At 38.5% G+C, this 26,531-nt stretch overlaps 1 protein-coding gene across 1 annotated transcript in view; it reads left to right on the top strand.

The window, feature by feature from the left end:
- Window positions 1–26,531, top strand: part of pcdh1a (protocadherin 1a) — a 143,370-nt gene that overhangs the window by 2,694 nt on the left and 114,145 nt on the right. The window contains exons 2-3 of the mRNA XM_012864738.3: window positions 8,511–9,325; window positions 11,116–13,302. Coding sequence (XP_012720192.1) covers window positions 8,531–9,325; window positions 11,116–13,302 — 2,982 coding nt within the window. The 5' untranslated portion in view covers window positions 8,511–8,530. The remainder of the gene's footprint in view (window positions 1–8,510; window positions 9,326–11,115; window positions 13,303–26,531) is intronic.

Genomic DNA, 26,531 nt, shown 5'->3' with positions numbered 1-26,531 from the left:
ATAAATCCTATGTTGCTTTATATCTTCTACATTACCACTCCTCTGTGTGAACATTCAACTGTTTTGGGGGGTTCTGATGGTAAGCAGTCGCTTAGTGCGCTTCAGCTTTGGTCCATTTGCTCTGGTCTGTTTACAAAAGCAGGACAATTAATGCCGTAAACTGTCATTATACACGTTATTCCTTTTAAAGAATTGTGTAATGTGTGATTGCAACCTCTTTGATCTTAGTGTAGTTAATGTGATTGTTTTTGCAATGAGCATCAGTGATTTTTTTTTTTTTTTTGCGTGGCTCAGACTACATTTAGTTAAATGAAATGGCAATGCACCCCGCAAATACTCTCCAACCAAAGGCCATCGCTTTCTCATTACCAGAGGACCGGGGGGGTTGGGGGTAGCTTAGCGCTCAGTCCAAGTGTGCAGTCATAACATTTTGCAATAAATTCTATTGGGTGAATCAGCTGTTTAAGGGGGACCCATAGCTTCTGATACTACCCATCATAAATCATGCTGTTGGGAGGGTAATGGATTTTACCTGTTATACTAGCTAAAGGCGCAGAGTCAGCCGATACATCAAACCACATCGGTGGAGAAAATCATTAAATCAGCCATAATCTCTCCACACTGGCTAAGCAGTGATGAGCACATCCTACAGGGAGAATTGGCGGCCTTGATTTGTTGCATGTAACAGGTGAAGACGCAGGTTTTGCCAGGGGGTTCAGTTTTGCTATCAGATTAAAATAACCTCTCTGCTGTTGCTGCAAAACAGGCAAGGCAATGAAATCAAAGCAATCTATTAAATAAAGATGGCCTTTTTTAATTTTTCCTCCCACACATCACGTCAGTGCAGAATGAACTGAGGCATGAGCGTAAATGGAGTCTTTTCTGCTGGACCTGTGGAGCGGCCAACTTAAAGAGTAAATGTCACCCAGTCAGTCACTGAGTTGACTCGGGACGCAGATAGTCTGTCTCTATGGCAACCAGAAAAGGCACACATCTGCAGCAACACAATTACATTGTTCCTTTTTTATTAAATATCCCCATTTTGTACGTTTAATAGCATAAAGCACGTTTAATAAGCTACTAGCACTCTCTGCTTCTCCACCCAGAAGAAGTGCTTTAGATCTAAAAAAAAAAAACAACAACTTTTAAACACTTAATTTCCCAGCCCAATCCTTTATGTCATTTAAAGGAAACAGATACCGATAGCAGTTGCATTTCACTGATGATGTAGTGATTTTGAAGTTTATTACCTAATGAAATACATTAAGCTCCTTTGTATGATGTTATTTCAAGGACTGTTTTTGTACTGCATTGGTTGAATCAGATGATTGATTTTACATAATGCAATGATTAGTCCTAATAATAGGAGGATTCATTTTTTTGACTCTTAGAGTGAGATGATTAGCTTTGCTTGGAAAACAAGATTTCCAATCACATCTTGACAGGTGCTGGTAATGAAAAGATTATTGTAGCAAGAGACATGTAGCTATGTTTTAGAAAGATTGACCTGGAGTCAGGATGAATGAACAGGATCTGGTCCTCAGCAGTGCTAAATATATTTCAGTATTTTCCTGTTGTCAGTGGAGGAGCAAGTAGCATGTAGTAAGTTTTTCACAGGTCATTGCTATGGTCGGGTTCGGCAACCTGAGCTTCATTAGTGCCGAGAAGCTTTCTCTCGAGAAAAAACACACACTTAGAGGCGGCGCATGGACATTGACTGTTGACCCACAGGAGTTGAAATGTTGTCTTGAACGGTTAGGGTCATCTGGATGGTGTACGGGTTAGATTTCATGTCGAGCAAGGTAGGTCATTCACCTCCTTTACAATGACCAGAAATTCAACATCAGTTCTGGAGTAGCCTTTATAGAGAAATAGTGGTTGTTAAATGGGTTATGCTGTCTTTGAAGAGCATTGACGGAAACTGGTAGATGTGCAAGCTAGGAAAGAGATCAGATAGATGCAGTAGAATATGATACAAAATAACTTGTTGAAATGCAAGTTTTTTTTTTCTGTTCATCTTTCAATTATTGCAATTTTTCTCAAAATTACCTTTTCTTTTTTTTTAACCACATTAGATAGTTTTTATTTCCTTAATCACTAAAAGAAACACTGTATTGTTTTATAACTCCCTTCCTCTGCTCTTTTTTTATGAAGATTTGGGGATTTGATGTGGATTAAGGCATTCAAGTCTTTTCAGAACTTACTTTGTTATTTCATTATTTAATGTTCTTTTTGTCAGTTGTTGCTGATTAAAGATATTTCTCTTGAGTGGAAGCAGTCAAATGCATTATATGTACTTTTATTACAATAAAATATGATATTTACACCAGTAGCTAGAGCTGAAATGTTTGACATGATCCAACTGCTTTCAGTTAAAACAAAACAGCAACAATTGTTTTATTAGTGCAAACATAATTACCGGATTATTGGCAACTCAAAAATCTCATATTTATCAATTCAGTGAATAGACAATTTGTTGCTGACAACACCCGGTTCTGGTTTGGAAGAAGATTCAAAGTCAGTTACCTTTTTCTTATATCTTCAAATTCAACGTCTATGCTGAAAATTATTCATGAAAATTTCTCTCTATAGAGTGGCCTTGCAATAGTTTCAATAACCTGGATTTTTACCAGGCAGTGTTCTTGAATCTTGATAATTATAGTCAGCTTTAAATCCCTACTTATACACTTCCTGCATGCCTCACATCAGACAGTTTGATGCTGTCCTTGAAGGCCCAATTCCATATGGTGTTGTGGGAGGCCTTCAGTTTTCCGTCTATGTTGGAACCATTTGGACCATTTGGTGATCACACCATGTGGCTGTGCTGTTTCAAAGCCAGTGTTACATCCATATCCTTGGTTAGACAATAGATCTTTCGATCGTTTTAGAAGTGGTACTTCTTCAAAAATGTCTTCGTCTGTGGGTCACATGTAATTAGTTTTTATTTATTTTTTAATATATGTACGATTGTTAGCATTTTCAGCTTTAAAAGAAAATAACGGTATTAGCCTAAAGCAAATTGTGAATGAATAAAACAAAAAACCTTTGCATTTGCTTTTGGAACTATAGCAGCTTCAGATATATATATATATATATATATATATATATATATATATATATATATATATATAAAAAACACAGTGTGAACTGTAGATGCACTGCTTTTACTACACTCAGAGTTTCTCTAGCATTATTCAGGTCAACGTTTACCTGTGGCGCAGCTACCAAAAACTTTTCCATTTATAATGGCTTGTTCACTGAAAGGGAAAAATAAATGTTTTCTTTGTTGCCCCTGCTTCTGGGCAGTTTCAGGTTGACTTTCGAAAGGCTAGAATTTTATTTTTCTCTCCATCTGTCTTCTTCTGAATATTTTTTAATATTTTTTTGTTGAATGGCATGCATATTCCCTATTATTATACATTTTATTCAAGCGCAAGCCGAGACCTTTACCAGGAAACTCACAGTGAAACATTTGATTTAAGGGCAGTTGTCGGGACTCTAAGAAGACAAACACATTTGTGCTCCATGGAATAACTAACCTCTTGCTCCTCCGTTTGATTTTATGCTGATTTGTTATCTGCCCGAATCAGCTTGTAAGTCTTGTGGGTCTCCACACCATCTGGGCTGGCAGATGATAACCAAGTTTTTCTGAGGAAAAAGCACTGAGAAGCAAAAAGTGCCACTCCAGGTTGTGTTCAGCACTTCCAATTTCTCCATTTTCTTGCGCAGGTAGCACACATTTAGGAGACATATAGCAGGTTTAGAAGTCTGACACGATTGAGCAGACACCTGTCTCTGTAGAGGTTCTCTTCATTGTCTAAGTATTTTGGGGAAAGGCATTTGATGCCATTGGAACTTTTGACCTATTGTTCACAGTGGCGGAATTGGAAATAAAATCTCAAAGGCATGGTGTCAGAGAAATTCTACGGATAAGAGACCTCACCACGTGATAGCATATTTTACTAACAACATGAATTTTACCCTCAATGTAAACAAAGAAAATGAAAACACCAATTCGCTGGGCTGCCAGGCACGGAGCCATCTGGAAGACAGGCATGAGGCCAACTGGAAGGCATTAAGTCATGAGTGTCATCAACCATAACAATCATGTCACTATCAAAGCATGCCGGCTCATGTTAGAAGTGGCTGTAATAGCTGAGGGACAGTTCCAGCTAAACAAAACATAATACAATCAATTAGGGTTTTTATATCTAAATGGCCATTTTGTAAAGAACTCAGCTCAACAGTCAATATTAGATCAAAAGAGACTGAGAGACAAAAATTAATTTTTAAAGTAAAAGCACATTTAATCACTCTTAAATGGAAGAAATTATATAGATGTATTTAAATGTGATCAAATCAAATGTATTTTACACAGACATAATCTCACATTGAACTTTTCTTATTCTCTGGAGATTGAGTCCTTGCGTCCTCTTATAACATATCCTCTTCAGCTCGCTCCTCAAGTTTTCTCTTTTATCTTTGGATTGAGATGACCATCAAAGGAGGTTTATTGTATTTCACACTTTTTGTTTTGATGACATATTTTGACCACATTATCCTGCTGTAAGAGCCAATGGCAAACTAGCTTTATTGAACATGTAGAGTCCGTTAGAGCTTTGTATTTAGGATCTTAGCATACTTGAGCCTATGTTGGCATGCACTGTGACAAGGCTCTCGGGGCATTTGGAAGAGCCCACAACATCATAGACCGTGCACTGTGCTTAACAGTGGGAATGGTTGATTTTCTACATATTTATTATTTCTGTCAAACCATAGCCCCCCTGGAGTGTGATTTAATGAAATATTCACTCTTAGTTGAATCTGACCAAAGCACCCAGATCTAGTTACACTCTTAGTAGAATTGCAAATTTCAATTTGTTTTCGTAAAACAGAAAATGTTTATTTCTACAAATTTATAGCGTTACTCCCAGACAACCAATCTGCATGTACACAAGGTTGGATGATTATTATGGAGACTTGATAACCCAAAGATTCCAGTGTTTGCTGCAGTTCTCTAACAGTGAACCTTGGAGATATGTTACTACCCCGCACCAATCTTTGCTCCCTGTGTGGGTGTAGCATAAACTTGGTCCTGTGTCCAGCCTTGTTTGTTCCAGTCGATTTTGACATTTAATTTATTTCTCTATTTATGACACGATTATGTGAGCAACTATTTTATGGCCAGTTTCATAAATTATGAAGATCAGTATACATTTTCCTTACACACATGTTTTTCCTATTTACCAGAGTGGCCAGGAGAAATGGGCCTCTATTTGTTGTCAGATGTAATCGCCAAAGAAAGTCATTGGAATTGTTGTTTCCACATCTGTATATTCACTTTCTATTAATATATAAGCACACAGGCTTGCTTGAATAGGGTAAAGACTGAACGTTTCCAACTGCAGATTCCTAAATGGTGTTGCAGTGTCAATAATAGTGGTAGTCTAAACTACAGGAACTGTTTCACGACAGTTTGTTTGCTGTGTTTGTCATTTTCCCTGTCTGTTCCACTTGCACTCGTGAACACAGACAGACACAGGCACCCTGTCACCATACACAAAGCATTGACTAGAGGTCCCCCCACTTACCCACCCACCCCCAAATGTAAAAGCGGACAAATCAATACACAGGCAATTAGTGCATCAATAACCAGCACTTCCAATCTCAATGTATTCAAAAGGAAATGGGATTTCGCTTTGGATTTCTCTGTATTTGGGCTTTGCTTTCTAATCACACACATTTTATTCCTGTATGGAACATCATTTCATGTAAAGAGAGGGATGGATCTTTCTTAATCTGCTTTCAATTATATTATCAACAATTATGTTTGTACAAGCAAACACTCAGAAAAGCTAAAGTGTGTGCAAATTGACATTATTATCTGAGAAACAGTGTGAATAATTATTGATTGGATCAAGAACCTGTAGAACCAGTAGCGTGTTTGTAAACAAAGTTTTTTGGGTGCAGCAGAGATTATATGGTCTAACAGCACCTGAGAGTAAGGATCTGCAGAAGTGCTCCTTTGAGCATCTAAGATGCAGCATCCTGTCACTGAAATAATTCTGAAATAGGATTTGTCTGTGCACAGTTGCTCTTGATGTGCTGACTTGAGCCTCTGTCCAATCTTTTTGAAGCTCTCCCAAATTCCTGAATGGATTTCGCTTAACTCTCTTACTGTTGTGATTATCTCTGTTGCTGATGTACCATTTCCTACCACATTTTTTTCTTCCACTCAGCTATTGTTGAATATGCTTGCTTGTTTTGCATTGATCATTTGTGGCTCACCCCTCTTGTGGAGGGTGTCAATTAATTATGTATTCTGGACATCTGTCAAGTCAGCAGTCTTCTCCATGATTGTTTCAATGGAATTCACATCATCAGTTTTATGTGTTTTCCTCTCCAAATATGGAAAGACTTGTAGTTCACAATAATTATATTGATTTACATGTCTAATTTCAAGAACTATATAGCATAAGCTAGAAGAAAGCCCAACTGATGATGCAAAAAAGTGGCCACAAAAGTGTTACTACATAAGGAAGCCATGCAGTGGCTACTCAAGTCTAACTTTTCTCCATATAATCAACCTGTGTTTTACTTCTGAGCGTTTAACTGCACTACAGTAATGTAGCTAACTGCACTACAGTAATGTAGCTAATTTCATCCAAAGGACAACATCTGTCACACCCCTGAAACGCTGGCTATAGTTAGTTTCTCACAACTTCTTGTTTATCCCTAAAAGCTCACTTCAAGCTAATGTTACGCAATGCTATACAATCAGTCTGTACCTGCAGTGAAATGCTTTCTACTTCATTTGGCTCAGACACAGATAAGAAAAAAAAAACTACTACAGTTAATTATTGGTAAAAGAAAAAAAACTACTACAGTTAATTATTGGTAAAAGAAAACATGTTCTTACCTGATTAACTACATGCTCATAAAAAAAAAAAAAACACGTGCCGTTGCCTTGTCAACTAGCTGTTTGCCCTTGCTCAAGCTATCTGTTGTAGTCGACGGATGATCTATCTTGTCCTTTTCCCCTCATATTTCTGTTGTTCCTTACTTCAAGTGCAAGATTCAATTTGTTTCATAAGTGTGGGTCCAGAAGTGCTTCCAATGGACAGACTCTCTTTGGTTGGTGATGGAAAATCCGTCCTCCCTGCCTGTGTGGGAACACATTTCCTGCAAAGATGATCTTGGTAGCAAAAGCACTCACTATATATTTTGTCTGTGTCACCAATAAGCTGCCACAAATGCATTTGACAAATTGTTGTAACCGGGCTATTTTGTCAATAAAAAGATCTGTTATCTGTCTACAGCAATTGATATCTATGTATGATAGTGACTTCATATTTTAGAGTGTGTGTGGGGGGGGGGGGGGACTCGAAAGGCTCTCTGTTTTTGAAAACTGTTTTAAATTACCTAACTGCTTAGAAGAACAATTGAAAGGACAATTGTTATTTATTCATGCTTCAGCCTTTGACTCAAAATATAGCATCGGGTCTTTAACAGTCTATGCAACATTCAGTTTTTCTTTGGTTTAGCAGCTCAACTAAAAACAAGGAAATTAAATTATTCTGTTAAAATAGTGGCAAAAGAACAGAATTGACTATGGATCGGTCTAGCCTGACTAATCCCTGAGCTGTAAGAGCCAGTATTGATCTGTATATGCAAACAGTGCAAACAGTGCATCACTAACACAAACCCACTGTATTACTCACAGCAGGCACTGAAGGCATCAACATTAGCAAGACATGATGATGGTTGGTGGTACGCTCCCCTGATGCAGAGCACATGCATAAAGTTTAAAAATGTTTCCACTATTAAGCTTTCCAAAGCACTAGACCATGATGCTTAACCTCAATGATTTGCTCCGATTTCAATTACCCATAACACAGAAACTCACACGCATACATTGCTCACACAGCTCCCCCCAGTCAATGTCTAATGGTATAATACAGAAATAATGAGTCTCTCTGGTTGTGAGATTTTGTATTACATTTTTATTTGATTATTCAGCTGAAACAATCCACACTGGCCTTCCAGTTTGTTTTATGTGTAAGCTTGCAAGATTTAATTTCATGTTCTGACATTAATTTCCACATGAAATTCATAAAGCAGAGATATTCATTGAAGCTTTGGGAATGAAACAAAACCATTGTGGTATGTGGTTATTGCATTTAAAAAAATACCACTTTTTTCCATTGCCTCTAGGTTTGCTTAGGTTTCTACAAAGTATTAACAAAAACTAAATAACTTTATAGGCGTACAGCAACCAGAACACAATGTAATGATTTTCTCCCTTTCCCTGCTGACTAAATATTAAATTCTGGAGTGCAAGAGCTGCTGATATGTGCCCTATGATTTCACTTTAAGATAAAATATGTAATTATTTCCTGTGAAACTTGCTCCAGCCAGGAACTAAGTAAAGGAGAATGCTGAAGTGGGATTTCTGGGGAGAAATCATCTTCATCATCTTGACCCAAATTCTCCTCTCTTCATTTCTACAGGCTGATCTTCTGATGACCTAATGGAACTGAATTTACAAGTAGTATTGTTTTGGGTCGTGGCGCTGCACTGTGGCTCTGTCGACGGCAGTATCCTCTACAGAGTCCAGGAGGAGCAGCCCCCAAACACTCTCATAGGCAGCCTGGCAGCAGACCAGGGGCTGCCTGATTCGGGTCACCTCTACAAGCTAGAGGTGGGTGCCCCTTACCTTCGAGTTGATGGGAAGACAGGAGACATTTTCACGACAGAGATTCCTATAGACAGAGAGACCCTCCGGGACTGTCGGTCCCTGGCTAAGGGCAAGCCATGCTACTTGGAATTTGAAGTATCGGTGACAGATCTGATACAGAACCAGAGCCCACGACTTATTGAAGGACGCATTGAAGTACAGGACATCAATGACAACACCCCGCAATTTCCCTCTTCTGTGCTCACCATCTCTGTACCTGAGAACACAATCATGGGGGCATTATTCTCCATACCTCTAGCCACTGACAGGGACTCTGAGAGGAATGGAGTGGCTGACTATGCGCTGACTGCAGGCCCAGATGCAGCAACCCTATTTGGTTTACAAGTGGCTGATGACAGGGGAGGAAAACTCCCACAGCTCATCGTCCTCGGCAATTTGGACCGCGAGTTAAAGGATTCTTATGACCTCACCATCAAGGCGGTGGATGGAGGGAACCCTCAGCGCTACAGCAGTGCTCTGCTTAGAGTGGTTGTGACCGACGCTAATGATAACTCCCCTAAGTTTGAAAAGTCCTCATATGATGCAGAAGTTTCAGAAAACAGTCCAGTCGGACACTCTGTGTTACAGGTGAGATTGCCATTAAATTAATATTTTTGTGTAATGTTATGCTTTAAAATGTGAACTACTAACGATGTATTTGTCTTAGATTATTTCAATTTTTTTTTTTTTTGACCTTTTAGAATAATGTCCTGCCCCAATTAAAAAAACACATGGGGGCATTTTGTAAAATGTGAATAAAAACAATGTGATCTAAAATTAAATCTAATTAAATAAATCCACATTTTAATAATAATGGGATATAATAACATTTTGTGTTTAAACTAGGAAATTCCTCCATTTGAAAAGAAAAGAAGCGGCTATAAAAGACTGTATAAGTAAAGGATATGTAGTAATGGATCAGTATGAGATTGGACTATATACCCCATCATGTGCAGTTGTTTTATACATAATATCATTCAAAGATTTCAAGAATCTGGATAAATGTCTGTGAGCAAAGGATGAGGCTAGGAGTGATTTTTTTGGATGCCTGTGCCATCTAAAAATACAGGTTAAAGTTCCAACTTGCACAGAGGAAGCCACATGTGAACTATATTTATAAATGCTGCCGTCTTCTCTAGGCCAAGACTGATTTGAAGTGGACTGAGTCAAAATAGAAGACTGTTCTGTGATCAGATGGATCAAAATTTGAAATTCTTTTTGTATACAGCAGATGTCATGTCTTCCATACTAAAGAGAAAATACATCATCCAGCCTGTTAGCAGCACACAGTTCAAAAGTATATATCTGTGATATATGGGTTATGGCAGCTCACTAATCTGGAAATGTACCATCAATACAAAAAATAAAGTATGCAGAAGTTTAGTAGCAACACATGCGCTATCCAGTCAGTGTCCTTTCAGGAGAGGCCGTTCATATTTCAGTGACACACTGCTCAAACAAATATATATTAAACATTCAATATATTAGCATGGGTTAATTGTAGAAAAGTCTGGGCGCTGTACAGAGCTTTCTGCAGTCCAGACTTTGGTGCGCAACATAAAAAAAAATCTGGCAAAAAAAGAGTCTGGATTGTTGAACAGTGTGATTTCTTGGGAAAAGAATAAAATAACATTCCATTTAAAACTGCAACAGCTAGTTTCTTAGTTTTTAAATTTTAATGGGCTGTTTAAATGAAGAGGGGATGTCTGGGGCTGACTTCAAATTTAAAAACTACACCTTTTTATATAAAATGTGTGTTTTTTACTGTACATTTATTTTTTAGTTTTGACTATTTTTTTTTACACTTTTTTGACATATGATGTTTACTATCCTTTAACTCTTATACTACTAGATGCAACACAACTTTAGCACATGCATTTTTTAAGGCAGTTAAAAAGTACCTAAAATGACCTTAAAACAGTATAACACCACAACAATGCTTGCTGTGGTATTATACTCTCAGAAAACAACAACAACAACAACATAGGAGTAAGAGTAACACAGTGTCATGCTGTAGGCGTAAGATATTCTGTGCAGCATTCTCTCAACATGTCGCTGTGAAATATTTACCGACTACCATGAAGAAACAATATTGCCCTAATATGTTACCATATGTTTTTCTGTTAATCTATGAAAATTAATAAAGAGAAAACACAGCTTCAGTAACACAGCCATGTAACTTCAGGTGTAAAGTTCATTAAGAATTTTCTTAAATTAGGTGTGCATGCTGTACTTTGAAGTTGTCATTCTCACCTTGATCTTTTTATTCAATGTTTAATCACACATTTTTAGAGGGGGAAGAAATCCTACAACATATCTGTCCCCACTTTGTTACATGTTATTCCTGCCTTTAACCACATTTTCTGTTCTGATTATAGGTCAAAGCAAATGACTCTGACATGGGCCCTAATGGAGAAATTGAGTACACCATTCACCAAGCAGTCGACCCAGTTCCAAAACTCCTACGAATTGATCGGTCTACTGGCATAATCTATGTCAAGGGACCACTGGACAGAGAGGAAATCAGCAGCCTGTCCTTCTATGTAGTGGCAAGGGATAAGGGTCCTCAACCTAAGAGCTCTAAGACATTTGTAACTATTGAGGTGACTGATCAAAATGACAATGCTCCTGCAGTGGAGATTCGTGGAATTGGTCTTGTGACTCACAGTGAAGGAGTTGCTAATATTTCAGAGGACATGCCAGTGGGGACAGCTGTTGCTTTGGTGCAAGTATCTGACAAAGACGAAGGCGAGAACGCTGTGGTTACTTGCGTGGTAGCTGGCGATGTGCCCTTTCAGCTACGTCCTGCCAGTGACTCTCCCACTGACAACAAGAGAAAATATTTTCTTCAGACAACTACACCACTTGACTTTGAGAGAGTCAGGGAGTACAGAGTAGAAATTGTCGCAGTGGATTCTGGAAACCCAGCACTGTCCAGTACAAATTCCCTTAAAGTACAGGTGACTGATGTGAATGACAACTCTCCAATATTCTCCCCAACATTGTTTGAGGTTGACTTTGCTGAAGAAAACCAACCAGGAGAGAGGATTCTGGACGTCACTGCTACAGACGCTGACAGTGGCACTAATGCCCAACTCCTGTATAATATTGTGGCAGATTCAACCATCAAAGGTTTGTTTGAAATTGACCCCAACTCAGGTGAAGTAAGAGCTCGAAGCCCGCTGGATCGTGAACATAAAGAGCGGTATGAATTCCGGGTCACAGCAGCAGATAAAGGTTCACCAGTCCATAAAGGAACAGCAACGGTCGTAGTAAAAGTCCTTGACCGCAATGACAATGAGCCAAAGTTCATGCTTAGTGGCTACAGCTTTTCAGTACTGGAAAACATGCCTCCCCTAAGTCCTGTTGGCATGGTGACAGTTCAAGATATGGACAAAGGCGAGAATGCTCGAGTTCACCTCTCTGTAGAACCTGATGGAGGGAAGTTTGTAGTTCAGAATGGAACAGGTACTATCCTCTCAAGCATCTCATTCGACAGAGAAAAAGAAAGTAGCTATACTTTCCGTTTAAAGGCAGTGGATGGTGGAGAACCGCCTAAGTCCTCCTATGTTGGTGTCACCATCAATGTACTGGATGAAAATGATAATGACCCTGTAATCACGAAGCCCTCTAATTCGTCCTTCAGGCGGTTATCACCTCTAGCATCCCCAGACAGCCATGTTGATGTAGTGGAGGCTGAAGACCTTGACAGTGGGCCAAATGCAGAGCTAGTTTACCATATTGCTGGAGGAAACCCTTACCAATTATTCCGCATCTCTCCCACAACCGGAGAGATCACTCTAGCAAAGGAGATGACCCGCAAACATGGGGGACTGCATCGTCTGGTGGTGCGAGTGAGTGACAGAGGAAAGCCTCCACGCCATGCCACAGCCCTGGTTCACATCTATGTCAATGAAACAATTTCAAATGTCAGCTTAGTGGAAGCCTTAGTTGGACACAGTCTTTACACTCCACTAGACAGGGACATCGCCGGTGATCCTGACAATGGGTTTGCTGCACATCGCAGTAACATTTTGTTTGGAAGCCTTGCAGGTGTGGCAGGAGTTGTAATGTTGATCTTGGTGGTGGTATTTATTCGCCACCGCATCCAAAGAGAAACAAAGAGTGGTTACCAGCCAGGTAAAAAAGAAACAAAGGACCTCTATGCCCCCAAGCAGGCACCAAAGAATGCCAAATGCAAACGAGGAAGAAAAGGCAAGCCTCAAAAGTCCCCAAAGCCGCTTGGGGAAAATGAGGAAGTCAGCCTTCAAAAGAGTCTGAAATTTAACCTTGATGGAGTCAACGATAGCCCCCGAATACACCTGCCCTTAACATATTCACCGGGAAGCCCCGACATTGGCAGGCATTACCGCTCCAACTCTCCATTACCCTCTATCCAGCTGCAAGCCCAATCCCCCTCGGCTTCACAGAAGCACCAGGCCGTGCAGGACCTGCCTGCAGCCAACACCTTTGTTGGAACGGGAGGAGATGACAACTCTACCGGCTCAGACCAGTACTCAGATTACAGCTACAAGACCAGCCAACCAAAATATAACAACAAACAGGTAAGCCAGAATTACTGGTTGTTCATTGGAGGAGTATACGGTTTGCGTGTTGAATGGTTGTAGGGAATTGATAAGGATTAAGTAAATACACCTACAAATCCAAATTCTGGAGTCAGCCCATGTCATGTTCTATGATTTACTTATAGGAAAGTACCATGAACAAATATTACTGATTTTTATCACATATATCAGCATCACCGATCTGGACTATAAAACTGGTAAAATTCTAACATTTCTTGCACATTTGTTACTGTCAATTCCTTTTTATTCTGGATTATTATTATATGAATTATTATCATTCACTTGAGGACTGTTTAACATTGTAAATTGATGAAAGAGCTAATTACTATTGAAGTATCAAATAGATAAAGGAAACCTATTTTAACTGACCTAAGACATGGGGATATGTGCAATGAGATTGTGCTTCATCGTCATATTAATATGTCCACAGATGGATTTAATGGTTGTCTCTTAATTATTGTACATATTAGATGATTGGATATAGGTAGCAGCTTAACATTGTTTCCTGAATACAATGTGTTATGATCAGGAATATGGACAAGAATAAGGTTATAAGCCAGGTTGACAAGAACGTTGGTGTACCTGGGATAGGCCATGAGCCCCTAAGGCTCATTTATGTAGATGTAGACCAAAACTTGGCCTGTATGGTCTGATCATACAGACCTGCTGCTGTATCTTAAATTGCTTTAGTAGCCAATGCTGGTTCTGTAAGAATACATAGTGCATTGCAGTTTTTGTGTACAAAGTTGCATAGCAATTCACACTGCCCATACCGGCACAATGTTATGCCTGAATAGATATGGTGAAAAAAATGTTCATTTGATATGAGGGACATGCTGCCTTGCTCACATGTAACTTCCCCTTGAGGGTTCAAAAGTGAAAATAGACTATTTGTTCATTTACTGTACCTCCAGAGGACTGCAATGGCCTGTCATATGTAGTTTTTCCATCAGACTGGCGGCAGAGTCGAGCAGGCGAGGTCCATTTTTTCTGTTACTTACTTCCGCTCTCGCACCCGACCTCCAGTGCTCTGAATCTCTACAGGTCACTTGCTCTTATCTCCCTGCTCCTTATGCTCTTATCTCCTCTTATCTCGACAACATTTGGCAAGGCTCAAATTGCCATGGAAACTGAAAATATTAATAGACTCAGAGGGGATTAAAAACAGGGAAAAAAAGTGGAGCCTAGGGATAGAAAGCTAGTGTGTCTTTAGGTTTCTGTGTCATTTGCAACTGTCTGAATGTGTGTGTTGGACTAGACAAGTACACGCGTGTATATATGTGAGGGGATTAGGCAGACAACTATTATCCTTGAATAGCATAATGTGCAGCAAAATGTCCAGATGTCTTGATCCCTCCCATTTAACATACCATATTTGAGCTTTTGAAACACATCGCGTTATTTACAGTTTTTAGAGCACTAAACCTTACTTAAGGACGATAAAAATAATATATGAAATCTTAATCACATAACTTCAAATATACCTTGCCTGAAAATACATCATATCATAGGGCTTTTTGCATAAACAACCACCATTCCAGACAGAGTATAATTAGCTACCTAACATGACTGACATCTCTGAACTACACCAAGCGATACATTTAAGAATCACACAACCAGATCTAACAGTGCTGTTTTCATGTTGCCACAATGTGTTTTTTTCTAAAGGATGGCCATTATTTGAAAATATTTGACAGTGATTTATTTTCACCCAACATGAGATGACACAAGCTTTCAAGAAGCTTCCCACGTCGCAGTGTCACAGGTACAAAACAGTTTGACACTCTCTGAGGCTTTGGAGATAAAATTTGCCAAATGAAAAAAAAAAAGAAAAGAATTAGCAAAAATAGAAGGAGAAAACATGGCACTGAGTTCTGAACATGTGTAGGTGACACATCTTCTATGAAGACATCTTCAGTGCCAGCCTCACAGTTGACTGGGTGGTGGTTTCAGCAGATGCTAGCTGACAGCTTAGGTGATCACAAGCCTTTTGGTGGGTGGAGTCAGTTTGGAGAAGAGTCACCACTGTCTGCTTGACGGACAGCATAAGAGACCAAAATGACTGCAAGCCACAGGGTGTGTCTGGGTTTTTTGTGTGTAGTGCCAATCTCAATGGCTTGTGTGTCGGCTCACTGCTTAGCTGGAATAGCTCTAATTGTAACTGCAGCACAGCTGTAAGCTCTCAGCTCTTGACAGTGCTGCCAATGAAGTTTTTCAACTTTGTAAACACAAACACGGATGACGAATAGCTCGAGTGATTGACAGCAAGCGCAACCCCCCCCCCAAAAAGAAAACATGGGCAGATGCTGGAGCTCATGTGACATACCTCAGCAGATGCTGTCTCGTGTATGGCATACCCTCTCACATCAGGATAAACAGATTGACCAAAATATATAATTAAAGTCGCTGCCAAGAGATGTGACAGATGTAGAGTCGTGCCCTTGCGTTAATTAACTGCGCTGCTCTCAACAATGGCTTTTCATTTGAAATGTGATCAGACATCTGGGTTTGGGGTGGAGTTCATTCCTTGACATTATGTCTAAAAATTACTGCTTGTTTGCTTGCAGATTAAGAACAAGCTAAAGGATTCAAGTTAAAGTTTATTAGCTCTATCACCGTTTGAAGCATGAAATCTTTTCCTTTCTTCTCTAAGACTCGAAGTACAGTTTAACTGATGCATCTGTATTATACTATCAGGTTGATAAAAGTTGTGACATGGACATATGTGTGTAAATTTATATGTGTTGTCTTTATTAATAGATGATTGGACAATGATGCTTTATAGAGCTGGTATAAAAGAGCTTTGACTGATGATTTATTGGAGTTCTAGAGTCATAAATGAGGAAATCAAACAAATGACAAAAAATTACAAAATGTATAGGAGGCACCACTTTACAATATCACAATGCTTTTGAAGTATTTGTTATCCTGTATAGTTACAATATTCTAGCTTAATTGTTTAGATAGGTTTACCATTCATGTTGTCATATTCATGTTTTCTTATTATTACTGTTATGATGTTAAAAATCTTTAAAATGACAAACATATTAATCTCATTTGAGAACAAGAGGAAACCACAGAAAAAAAATGGGCTGGTCAGATGAGTGCCACTGCTTACTTTATTGGGTGTTAAGTTTCTTAGTGTTGCCATAACAGAAAATATGGCACTTTATAACTTGCCCTTGTACGTACAGTGTTGTAAATAATTAGTTACCCCCCAAACAGTTTTGTTTTGTTTTGCATTTCTGTCACTGTCGAATGGCGGCATCATCGTCTGGTTCAGTAAACACCAATATTCCAGTCTTTTTCCTCTTGGAATCATATATTATTATGATTTAAAAAATTTTTTCACTGGATCTTGGAACATTCTTTGTTGTTTCACTGGGAAATGCTAATAACCTGCTTCATTGTTTTTTTTTCCCCGATTGCACATGTGCAGTGATGTACTTCCTCTGTTAATAAAAAAATAAATAAACACGAAAGGCTTTATTTACTTGCAAATTGAGCAGAAACAAAATGTAAAACGCCAAAGTAATATTGTATTTTCTGGACGATACGGCACACTTAAAATCCTTAAATTTTCTCAAAAATTGATGTTGCGCCTTATAATCTGGTGCACCTTGTATATGATTACAGTTGCTTACTGATTTTCTGTGGTACAATGCGCTCAAAAATCTGTTAGAATGTGTAAATACGACTTTGTTTGGCAACACAGCTGGTCCGCTCAATGAAGAGTGGGAGCATTACAGTACACTGTGTCACTGCTTGATTTGCTCCCTGGGCTGTCTATAAGACTGCCTGACTCCGTAACCGGAGTACGTGCTAGCAACAATAAACCAAATAAGTTTATTCAATATAAAAGTTCAGTTTATTTTGGCCTTATGTTAGAAACAGGGCAGTGTAGTCCAACTACTCTGTCCTCCCGGCAGAGACGGATAGTGCTACCTCTCAGGAGACAGCGGTCTTAAGGAGGAAACACACCGGACGCGTTGCAAAGCGCAGCAAAGCGCAGCAAAGCTGCATACGTGTGTCCTACGCTCAGGTTAACATTTAAATTTATTCAATGTTTAAATGTACACCTGTAGCATAATGCTATGTGACACATAAATGACATTGAAGTTCTAATTTCAGATGCATATACATACCTGTTTGGCTGTGTACTTTGCAGCGTCTGGTGTAAATTTGAGCTTTTAAAAACTTGCCCGTAAGCCGCGGCGCTTTTATTACGCGGCCAGTGTATTTCCCCCATTAAGGTAACCAGATTTGATTTGTCAAATGAAAACCTGGGGACGTCTCTCTTTTGTTAAGCACATAATCTCTGCATGGGGGTTGGTGTGTTTTGTCTGAACTGCAATGACGGCGGGGCGGGGAAAGGTGCGTTCAGCAAAGCTCTATTAGCATGATAACTTTGTATGCAACCAGAATGAGCTACTGAAATATAAATAAATAAAAAAAGTAAAATAACGTGGCTATGCACCTTTAAAATGAGCATTCTTAAGCTCAAAGCTTTCAAAAAAAGAAGAAAAAAACACCCATAAGCATGCTGATTTTCCTTTACAACACTGGTTAAACACTACACATTTCTGTAAGATCACAACACCATTCTGCAAGAAACTATTCATAATGTCCTTTCTAATAACTCTGACATACCGTCCTAATGATTTATAGAACATTTACAGTTTATTAAAAAAAGGGATTAATAACTATATATTAGTCATTTTAAGGATTTTCCTTATTAAGCTGCTAAAGAGTTACCAGATAAAATGGTAAAAATGTACATCCTACTCAATACTGAGACATTTTTAAGTAAAAACACATATATCATATTGTATGCAGACTGATATGGATGGTAGTATAAACCACCAGCTTACCTTGTTATATGAATACCAAATAACTAAAAAAAACATACCATGATTTATTTATTTATTTATCAAAAGCATATTCTTTTTTTCTGAGGATTTTCCCAAATGTTAAGAGCTGTTTCTCCCCTATGAATGGTGGCCCACAGGACAGCCTGAGCCTGAATATTTAAATACTTTATAGCCAAGAAAGGCTTGCTGAGGGTGTCAAAGCCCCAACAGATGTGTAAGATGTCCTAATTAGATCACAGTGCTATCAAAGCTTGTGCCAGCTGTATATGTTAAGCCAACCCTTTGTTTTCTTTCTGTACACTAAGAAGTACTACCACCATCAGTTTTAAAACATTATGATCTCCTCCTCAGACTCAGTGGAGAAAACTTATAAAATATATACTTCCTCTAAATGGAGCTGGAGAAAGCAGGGTATAGTTTACCTATAGATCCAGGGTAAAATATATATGGTAAAACATTTTCTCTAAAAATTTATTTCAATAAATAAATTATCAGGTAAATAAACTAACACCGTGAAAGCAGGAAATGGAACACAACTATGCTTTCAAAACATTTAACCAAAGCTGCAATCAATGGTCATCCACTGTATATGTCTGGAACCAATGCAATTCAGGACCATGGACAGCTCATTTTCTGCCTACTGAGCTAAAGTCGCTTTGCAAATGGAGCATAATAAAAATATTAATACAAATTCCTGTGAAAGGGCAAAGGAAGATGATCTTTTTCAAACCAATGCAAGGTTATAAGAATACTAAATGTCCATTTAAAATAGTACAGTTGGTTTGACTAAAAAACTAAAGTGAAAAGCCCACTACCACTTAGAAAATTAAAGAAAAAGACCAGACTCATTTATAAGGTGCAGCAGCTTTCCTGAATCTTAGTAGAGGCCTTTACTGTCACTTTCACATTTGCCTGCACCAGCTTGGGTAATATTGTAATTAAAGCAGGGACACTGGGAATTTTCCTTGTGGTCTTGGCAAGTTGAACCATTCTCAGGTGTGTGTCACAAATTCGTTATTGAGCCTGGGCAGACATTCACCTCTAGGAAAATGTGGATTTCAAAGGGATAATTATGTGGGGAAATATCCTGAATTAGGTAGATTCATAACACACAGCAATTTGTTTGCTATATAGCTAATCACACTTGCCCCAGGAAGGTAATAAATACTCCTTTATTACTGTGACTGAAAAATTACCTAGCATTATATCCAGATCATGGTTTATTTGCATACACAGTATATCATTTAAAACTGTTTGCTTAACATTGGGTAAACGATAGTTGCTTAAAATATCACGTTTACAAGCTGCTGCTCCAGACAGTTGCAACTGGAAAGTGTTAATTGATGTTACTCTGGTTCCAAATGTGGGACAGATTTGGAGTAATCCTTTTTACTTAAAATGACAGCTGCACAAATGCAGGAATGTATGAAACTATGTTGTGTCTACAACCTCTGAATTGATGAAAATGATCAAAAATGTGAAAATTAGATGAACTTGGTGTGTGGCTCTGAAATGTTTGTGATGAACAAACAACAACAACCTGCCACATTTAGCTTTTCAGTTCACTGAGTTGCCATGTGTTGTGTGTAGCCATGAGACGATTACCGGTGTCAAGGTACACCAAGCTTTTAAGCAGTTACTGCTTTAAACTTTCTCCAATTTGTCTTTTTACCATCATTGGCATTTAAAGTCCTTCTAATGAGACTTGAGAGAAATCTTCAGAATTGTTTCTCTGGCTGTATGGGACATTAGGCTACGCAATGTTCCCCCTCTCCGACCTGTTGCTGTCCACTGTTGGTCAGCTGTCTGAAGGAAGGCTCCTACGTTTTCCCCTCTTGTACAAAAAAGTTTAAAAATATTTCTGGTTGCATAAAACATTTAATGGCAACTAAAGGGGTGCTATTTTATGAAGATATTGGTGTTTCAAAATAAAGTTGGCAAATTGAAAGCCATTTGGCTGTAAAGCAGCTGACTGCAGGCTTGCAACTGTGATGGTACTATGCTCATTTCCTGATAATATCAGATTTCATATCTTGTGTTGCTTGTTAAACATGAGGAAGTACAATATTCTGCACAAGTGTGTGCAGAATATTGCACACACTTGTGCACACGAGTGTGTGCAATACGAGTGTCACTACTATTTAAAAACTTTTTCACTGCATTATTTCCTTCAGTTTGATAACAGTAAACACATGGTATACTATAAGATATCTGTAATAATGATTATGTTTAATGTATGGTGGTATGTTTCAAGATTTTGTCATATGTCGAGCTGCTGTCATTATGTGACTTCACCATGTGAAATTAAGCTTTTTTGGACACTAAACCTGGGGGCATGCTTTAAGCTTAACACACTGAATATAATGTTTCAGACTCTTATTTTGAAGTATTAAAGGAAGTAGCGCATGAGTTGAGTTGGCTGACAATGACATTATCAGGGTGACTGGCAACAATTGGTTACCTAAGTCTTGTAATTTGTAAGCACTGTGATAATACAGGGATATGCTAACCATTAGTCATTAGTGCCTATAGACACTATTATTGGCATCTACTTCCACAATTCGTGTTGGCATTTCTTGAAAATGCTATTTCAAATTGTTTTAAAGAGTCAGGAGTAAATTGAGCTACTCTAGGTCAAAATTCTAAGAGAGATTTTCCACTAAACAAAATGTTTTAAGAGTTTGAGATTCATAAAACCTTTGTTCTGTTTGTACAAATGGAGAATTCTATTGCCTTTCAAAAACCACTTGATTAGACAAGCAGCAAAACACAATATATGGGCAGGATTAGTCTGCACATATCAGATTTAACAAAACACAACCCCTTGTTTTTTTTACACTTTGACTTAAGTTGTGAAAAAATAGATTGTTTTTAAATAATTTTCTTTTCATACGACTTACAAAAAAGGTTCATAAATAAGTTTATATGTCACCAAGTCCTTAAAAAATGTGTCAGGGTGTGCACCATGTTGGTATTTTTTGTTTTGTTTGATTAAACGTATTTAGTGTCTGTTTGAATTCAGAAGAAACGGCAGTTTCAAAACCAAGTAACATCGCAACTCTGACTGATAAGACCTTGAAATGATGGTGCACTGTCAAATCCGCACAAGGAAATAGGTCTTAGAAAATGTGCATTGTGCTTGTTTACCCCCTCATCACCTTTGAATGTGTGATATTGCATGATGGTTGCTCAAGAAACCAGTGACTCTAGCCATTAGAGCTGATAATTAGCCCTTTTGGGTCCGAGAGCTGACACCTTTTATTTCACACTGCAGTTAATGAGAATTCTGCATTTGAACAAAAGTGTGAAGCACTCAGGTTTGCGTGTCGCACAGCAATCATCTGTCTGTGAAAATGTGCAATGAAGCCTCCATATACACAAACTAACACACACACACACAATTCAAAATGTTTTATTCATCCACAATGAATAAGTGTGGTCTTCCTCGGGGCTATTCATTCATTTCCATTCCTGTTTGCAGTTACCTTAAGCCAGTGCAAAGGATTCTTTGAGCTAGGAGCGGGGCAGAATGAGTCAGTGTGAGTCTTAATTAACCTGGTTCTTTGTTAAGCAGGGCCCACACTTTGTGAACTTTAGGCATCCCTTTGAGCTGGGATTAGCCCAATTTACTTCAATACAGCTGTTTGAAGTCAGCAGAGGTGTGTTTCAGACAAAGCCAGAAACAAAATTTGCACTTGTTCAACAAGAATGTGACACATTTTTCTCTCTAACTTGCACTCATGAACAGCAGAACCCAGCAAAACATTGACAATATGTCACCCATATTCGCAGGTAAGCACAGAGGGCAGCCAACTTATGTGCCCTATCTTTTCCTATCTGTGTTTCCTCTCTGCCTTCCGGTATTTTTTCAGAGATGAGAAACATACATACATACATATGCATGTAGACACTCGCTCACTCACAGTTCTTTGCACTGCACATATTTGCCCGAGCTGATTACCAAGAAAAAGGGGAGGCTGGAAGGAAAGTGAGGTAATGCTGGAGTGATTTACCCTGCCTGTATTGCATATTTTGCTTACTGGTGGCAAAGAGTGATTCAGTGCATTGCACTGGCACTACACAAGACTAAAAAAATAGCTCTGTATTCTTTAAGCCTCCAAAGCCGCTGCCATTTGACATCTTTACATTGTTCTCAAATGCTTGTGTGCACACCATGCATTTTAGATTACCGAGTGCATTAATTTCCAAGAATCAATATCTAGGCTTATATTATATTTATTTATATGGCTAATTGTATCTTATTATTTAAATTATGCTGAACTGAGTACTTATAAACCCATATCAAACCTCCCATGCCAAGTCCAAATACTCATCCTCTTTTTACCTCTATATGTTCCTTTTAGCAGATCAAGTAAAGAAACATGGCATAAGCTTCCATAAGTATGCAGCTTGTATGCAAATATTTTTATTTCTGCCTCCTGATTTTTCCACATCTTTTGCTTAGTTACATAGATTATATAAATTGTTGTGCCCCAGAATGTTTTGCAGTGTAAACAGAGATAAAATTAAAACATTTTCATTGAAAATGTGCTACTGAAGAAGGTTAAAGTGATGTATTTAGAGTATCTCTCGTTAGAGATAAAAAAGGGGTAGCTCTTAGTTTTAAAGGCCGCATAAGTAATCGATACAAGATAGAGTGCTATCACCTGCACAACATACTAAGGCTCTGTGCTTGCATTGTAAGGGTAACTGATTACTACCCTTGTTTTATCTAAATTATTGCTATCCCATTCTTATAATTTCCAAAGAAACCTATCTCCAAAACGATTGTAACACAGAAAGAAGGGAGCACAGTACTCTGACACTCAAATTCCTCCATTTGGCTTCTGTTGTTTAAATAATTGATAATGATTTATTTTCTTGCTCTCATTTCTCTCTTATTGTGCATGTAAATCACTCCTCTGTAAATAGCTAGTGTTAGCATATTTGTTGCATTTTACAGCAATCGTGTGACTATTATCTCGCAAGCACTAACCACTTGGAGTAAAAATAGTGTCGCCCGATGAAGTTGCAATAGATGATGCCTAAGCTCACTTTTTTGGCATCATTTTTGGTTTCCAGAGGAAACAATAAATGTCGACAGATCCTCATACAAAATACAAACAATATGTAAAAAAAAATGCATTACCATAAACTGTAGCTAACATTAGCAAAATGCAAAGATACAGTCAAAAACAACACACAACCATGCTTAAATCAGCAAGCACCTGTGAGACAAAACTGAAAGGACAGACAATGCTGAAGAATGCATCTGCAGCGCAGCTTTCACATTTGTGTCTTAGAGCTGCAGTGAAAACAAGAGGCATAGGCATTTTTATTGCGACTGAGATGAGGTCATTTTCTGTTGTGGAAAATCAGGGCTCTAGGAGACTTCTTAACCCTTTAGAACCGAATTGCCTTTTGCTTGAAAAGAGATCCCTTACCTCTACGAGGAGTGCAAGGCTAAAGTTGTTCAGAGACTGAAGAAGACAGAAGGCTTCGCCATAACAGCTGACGGCTGATTGTCTAGGTGTGTGTTAAGCTACATCCATATCATAGCGCAGGCTATCAATTGCACCTGGGTTTTCATGAAAGTATTATTCAAATCGTGTCTTGTCTTATTCTCCTGAACTCAATATATTGTCTCATTTTGTGAACTTATGTATCGATATGGCAATATTAATTACATGTCTACTAATATGTAAAAACTTTGACATTTAAGATTAGAATATTACATCAGACCCATAAAAAGTATTTTTAATACAGAAATGTAGGTTTCATGAAAAGTATGTTTAATACCTGTTTAAAGGCTGTTATCTTAAAGAAGTACTTTCAATGTGAGAAACAAGCCTCATTTGAATACATATTCTAATTAATTGAATATAACCGTACATTTGAAATACCAGCTAAAATGCCTGGTCAGAGGAACACATCATTGTGGATTGAGATCATTTGATGTTTGTCACACTGAAATAGATTGTGGAATGCTGCGTTACGAACAGTAGATGTGCTTCTCTTTGATCCAGCCTTGAGGGCATGGCTAGATCAAACGCAGTCCCGAAGATGGCAGGAGTAGATTCTAAGGAGAAAGCCTTTCATAGATCTGTGTCCTTTTTTTTTTCTTTTGTACTTGGAATCTACTACTGAAGAAAGCACATAACATGAAGGTTTAAAGTAATGTACACAGGAGACTTGTTTGCCTTTTGGCGCCTCTTACATCATCTTGCTTTCCTCCCACAAGCTTCCATAAATACCAAGTTCCACTTGCTCCTTTAGTACGTCCAGGTCACACTTTAGGCTTGCAGGTAACTGTCAGGGAAGCTTGGGCTGAAATGTGCTGGAATAATTCCAGTCTTACAGCCCACAAAAAAATAAAAAAATAAAAAAATATGGGGGCTTCAGGAATACAGCACAAGAAGAGGTTACAGACAGGCCACACACAAAAAAAGTGGTAGTCAGGAGAGATGCTGACACATAGATAACAGGTGCGTCAGCCAAAGAGATGCTGGGCAGGCACTGTCACAGACAAATATATAACAAGACGACTGGCTCGAAACTGCTAAAGCAGAAAGGCAACAAAGCCTGGCAGTGAGCTGCCCTCTACAAAAGCTGGGACTAATTGATGATGAGGAGCAGCCTGGCAGACAGGTGATAGGGTTAGGTGAGATGCAGTGAGGGGCAGACATTGGCAAAAGGAGAAATGACAAACAACGGCGTGCAAAGCAAGGGAAAAAAGGGGACTGTGTGGAGATAAATAGGACAGAGAAAGTATTGCCTCGGTTGATTCTCTTCCATGTACGTACAGTGCATTGCAAAAGTATTGATACACGTTGAACCTTTCCACATTTGTTCACGCTGCAATCACAAACTTCAATGTGTGTTGTTGGGATTTCATTCAATACTAATAAAATAGCGTACTAACGGACGCTATTTTATATTTGTGAAGTGCAAGGAGGGGAAAATGGTTGATAATGGTGGCTGCAATAGTAAATGTAAATGAAGACTAAACAAAATAAATGTGGTGTACTACTGTGTGCAGCTCAACTTACTTAGAGTCCCCTAGATAAGATCCAGTGTCTAAAATCTAACACCACTGTTCAGTTATTATTGTAATTATAGTCTTTTTTTTGTTGAAAATGGAGATAGTAAGGCACAGCTAAACCTACAAAGAAGCTGCTGCCCTCTTCAAGTAACAAGAAGACCTTTATTTTAAGAAGTGGCTTGTAGGTCCATGGTAACTATGTAAGAGCTGCAAAAATCCATAACTCATGTAACAGAGTTAATATTATAATTAAACTTGTCATTACTTTTAATTAGGGGATATGCATTATAGGTGAAAAAGCGCCCCCTATAGATGGTTGGCCAAGATACATGCACAGGGGTTTCGCTACCATATTAGCACGGTGGTAAAATGTTGTGTATTATTGTTTTAGGTGTCGCATATGATCACTCTCTAACTGAAAGATGTACTTATATCAAGGAGGAAGTTGATGACTTGCATATTGTGCAGTTGATGAAATAAATTACATTCCCATGGACTTGAATGCACAATTTAAAATGTCCGCTAGCTTGGTGTTGATGTGAAATGCTATTCCTCGCAAGGCGCTATATTTGCTGTGATGAGCCCATATTTCCTGACTAGTATATAATCTGCTCCATGCAGATAAACCGCCTTTCATCTCCTGTTTGTCTCCTGGCCATTATTCATTCCACAACACAACACAGAGATAAACTATTTGAAAAAGGAAAAAAATAAAAAAAGAAGACGATAGAACTGGGTTACTTTTTGGACCATGCTGAATTAGAGCACGAACGAGTTCAGCACACTCAGGTGGTGGAATCCGTTGACACCAAAGCTGTTAGTCTTGAACTACACAGATCTAGCCTTTATACCAAAGTTACCCAATGAAAACCATGGTTGAAAGTAAGCAATAAAAGTTCATGTTTAAGGATTTCCACAAGCCAAATTGTAGATACCGCAAACATGTGGAAAGAAGGTGATTTGGTCAGATTTTGCCAAAATTGAACATTTCCACCTACATGTAAAATGCTGTGTGGAAAATAATAACATCTCACATATCCCTGAAAACGTATGATCCCTACGGTAAAACATAGCGGTGGCAGTATCATGTTGTGGTGACGTTTAACTTGAGCAAGGTCAGAGTTGATGGGGAGATGGGTGGTGCTAAATTCAGGCCAAAAATTTAAAGACAACCAGTTAGAAGCTGAAGTCTTGAGACTTTGGCTAAGGTTCAACTTTTGGCCAGATAACAACAAACATAGATAGACATAGAGCCAGAATTACAGCAGAATGTTTTTTTTTTTTATCAAAACATT

This window comes from Fundulus heteroclitus, chromosome 11 (assembly GCF_011125445.2).
Source record: "Fundulus heteroclitus isolate FHET01 chromosome 11, MU-UCD_Fhet_4.1, whole genome shotgun sequence".
In the NCBI taxonomy this organism is placed as follows: domain Eukaryota; kingdom Metazoa; phylum Chordata; class Actinopteri; order Cyprinodontiformes; family Fundulidae; genus Fundulus; species Fundulus heteroclitus.
Note: the sequence above shows the minus strand (reverse complement) of the source record. Positions and strands in the feature narration are given on the sequence as shown.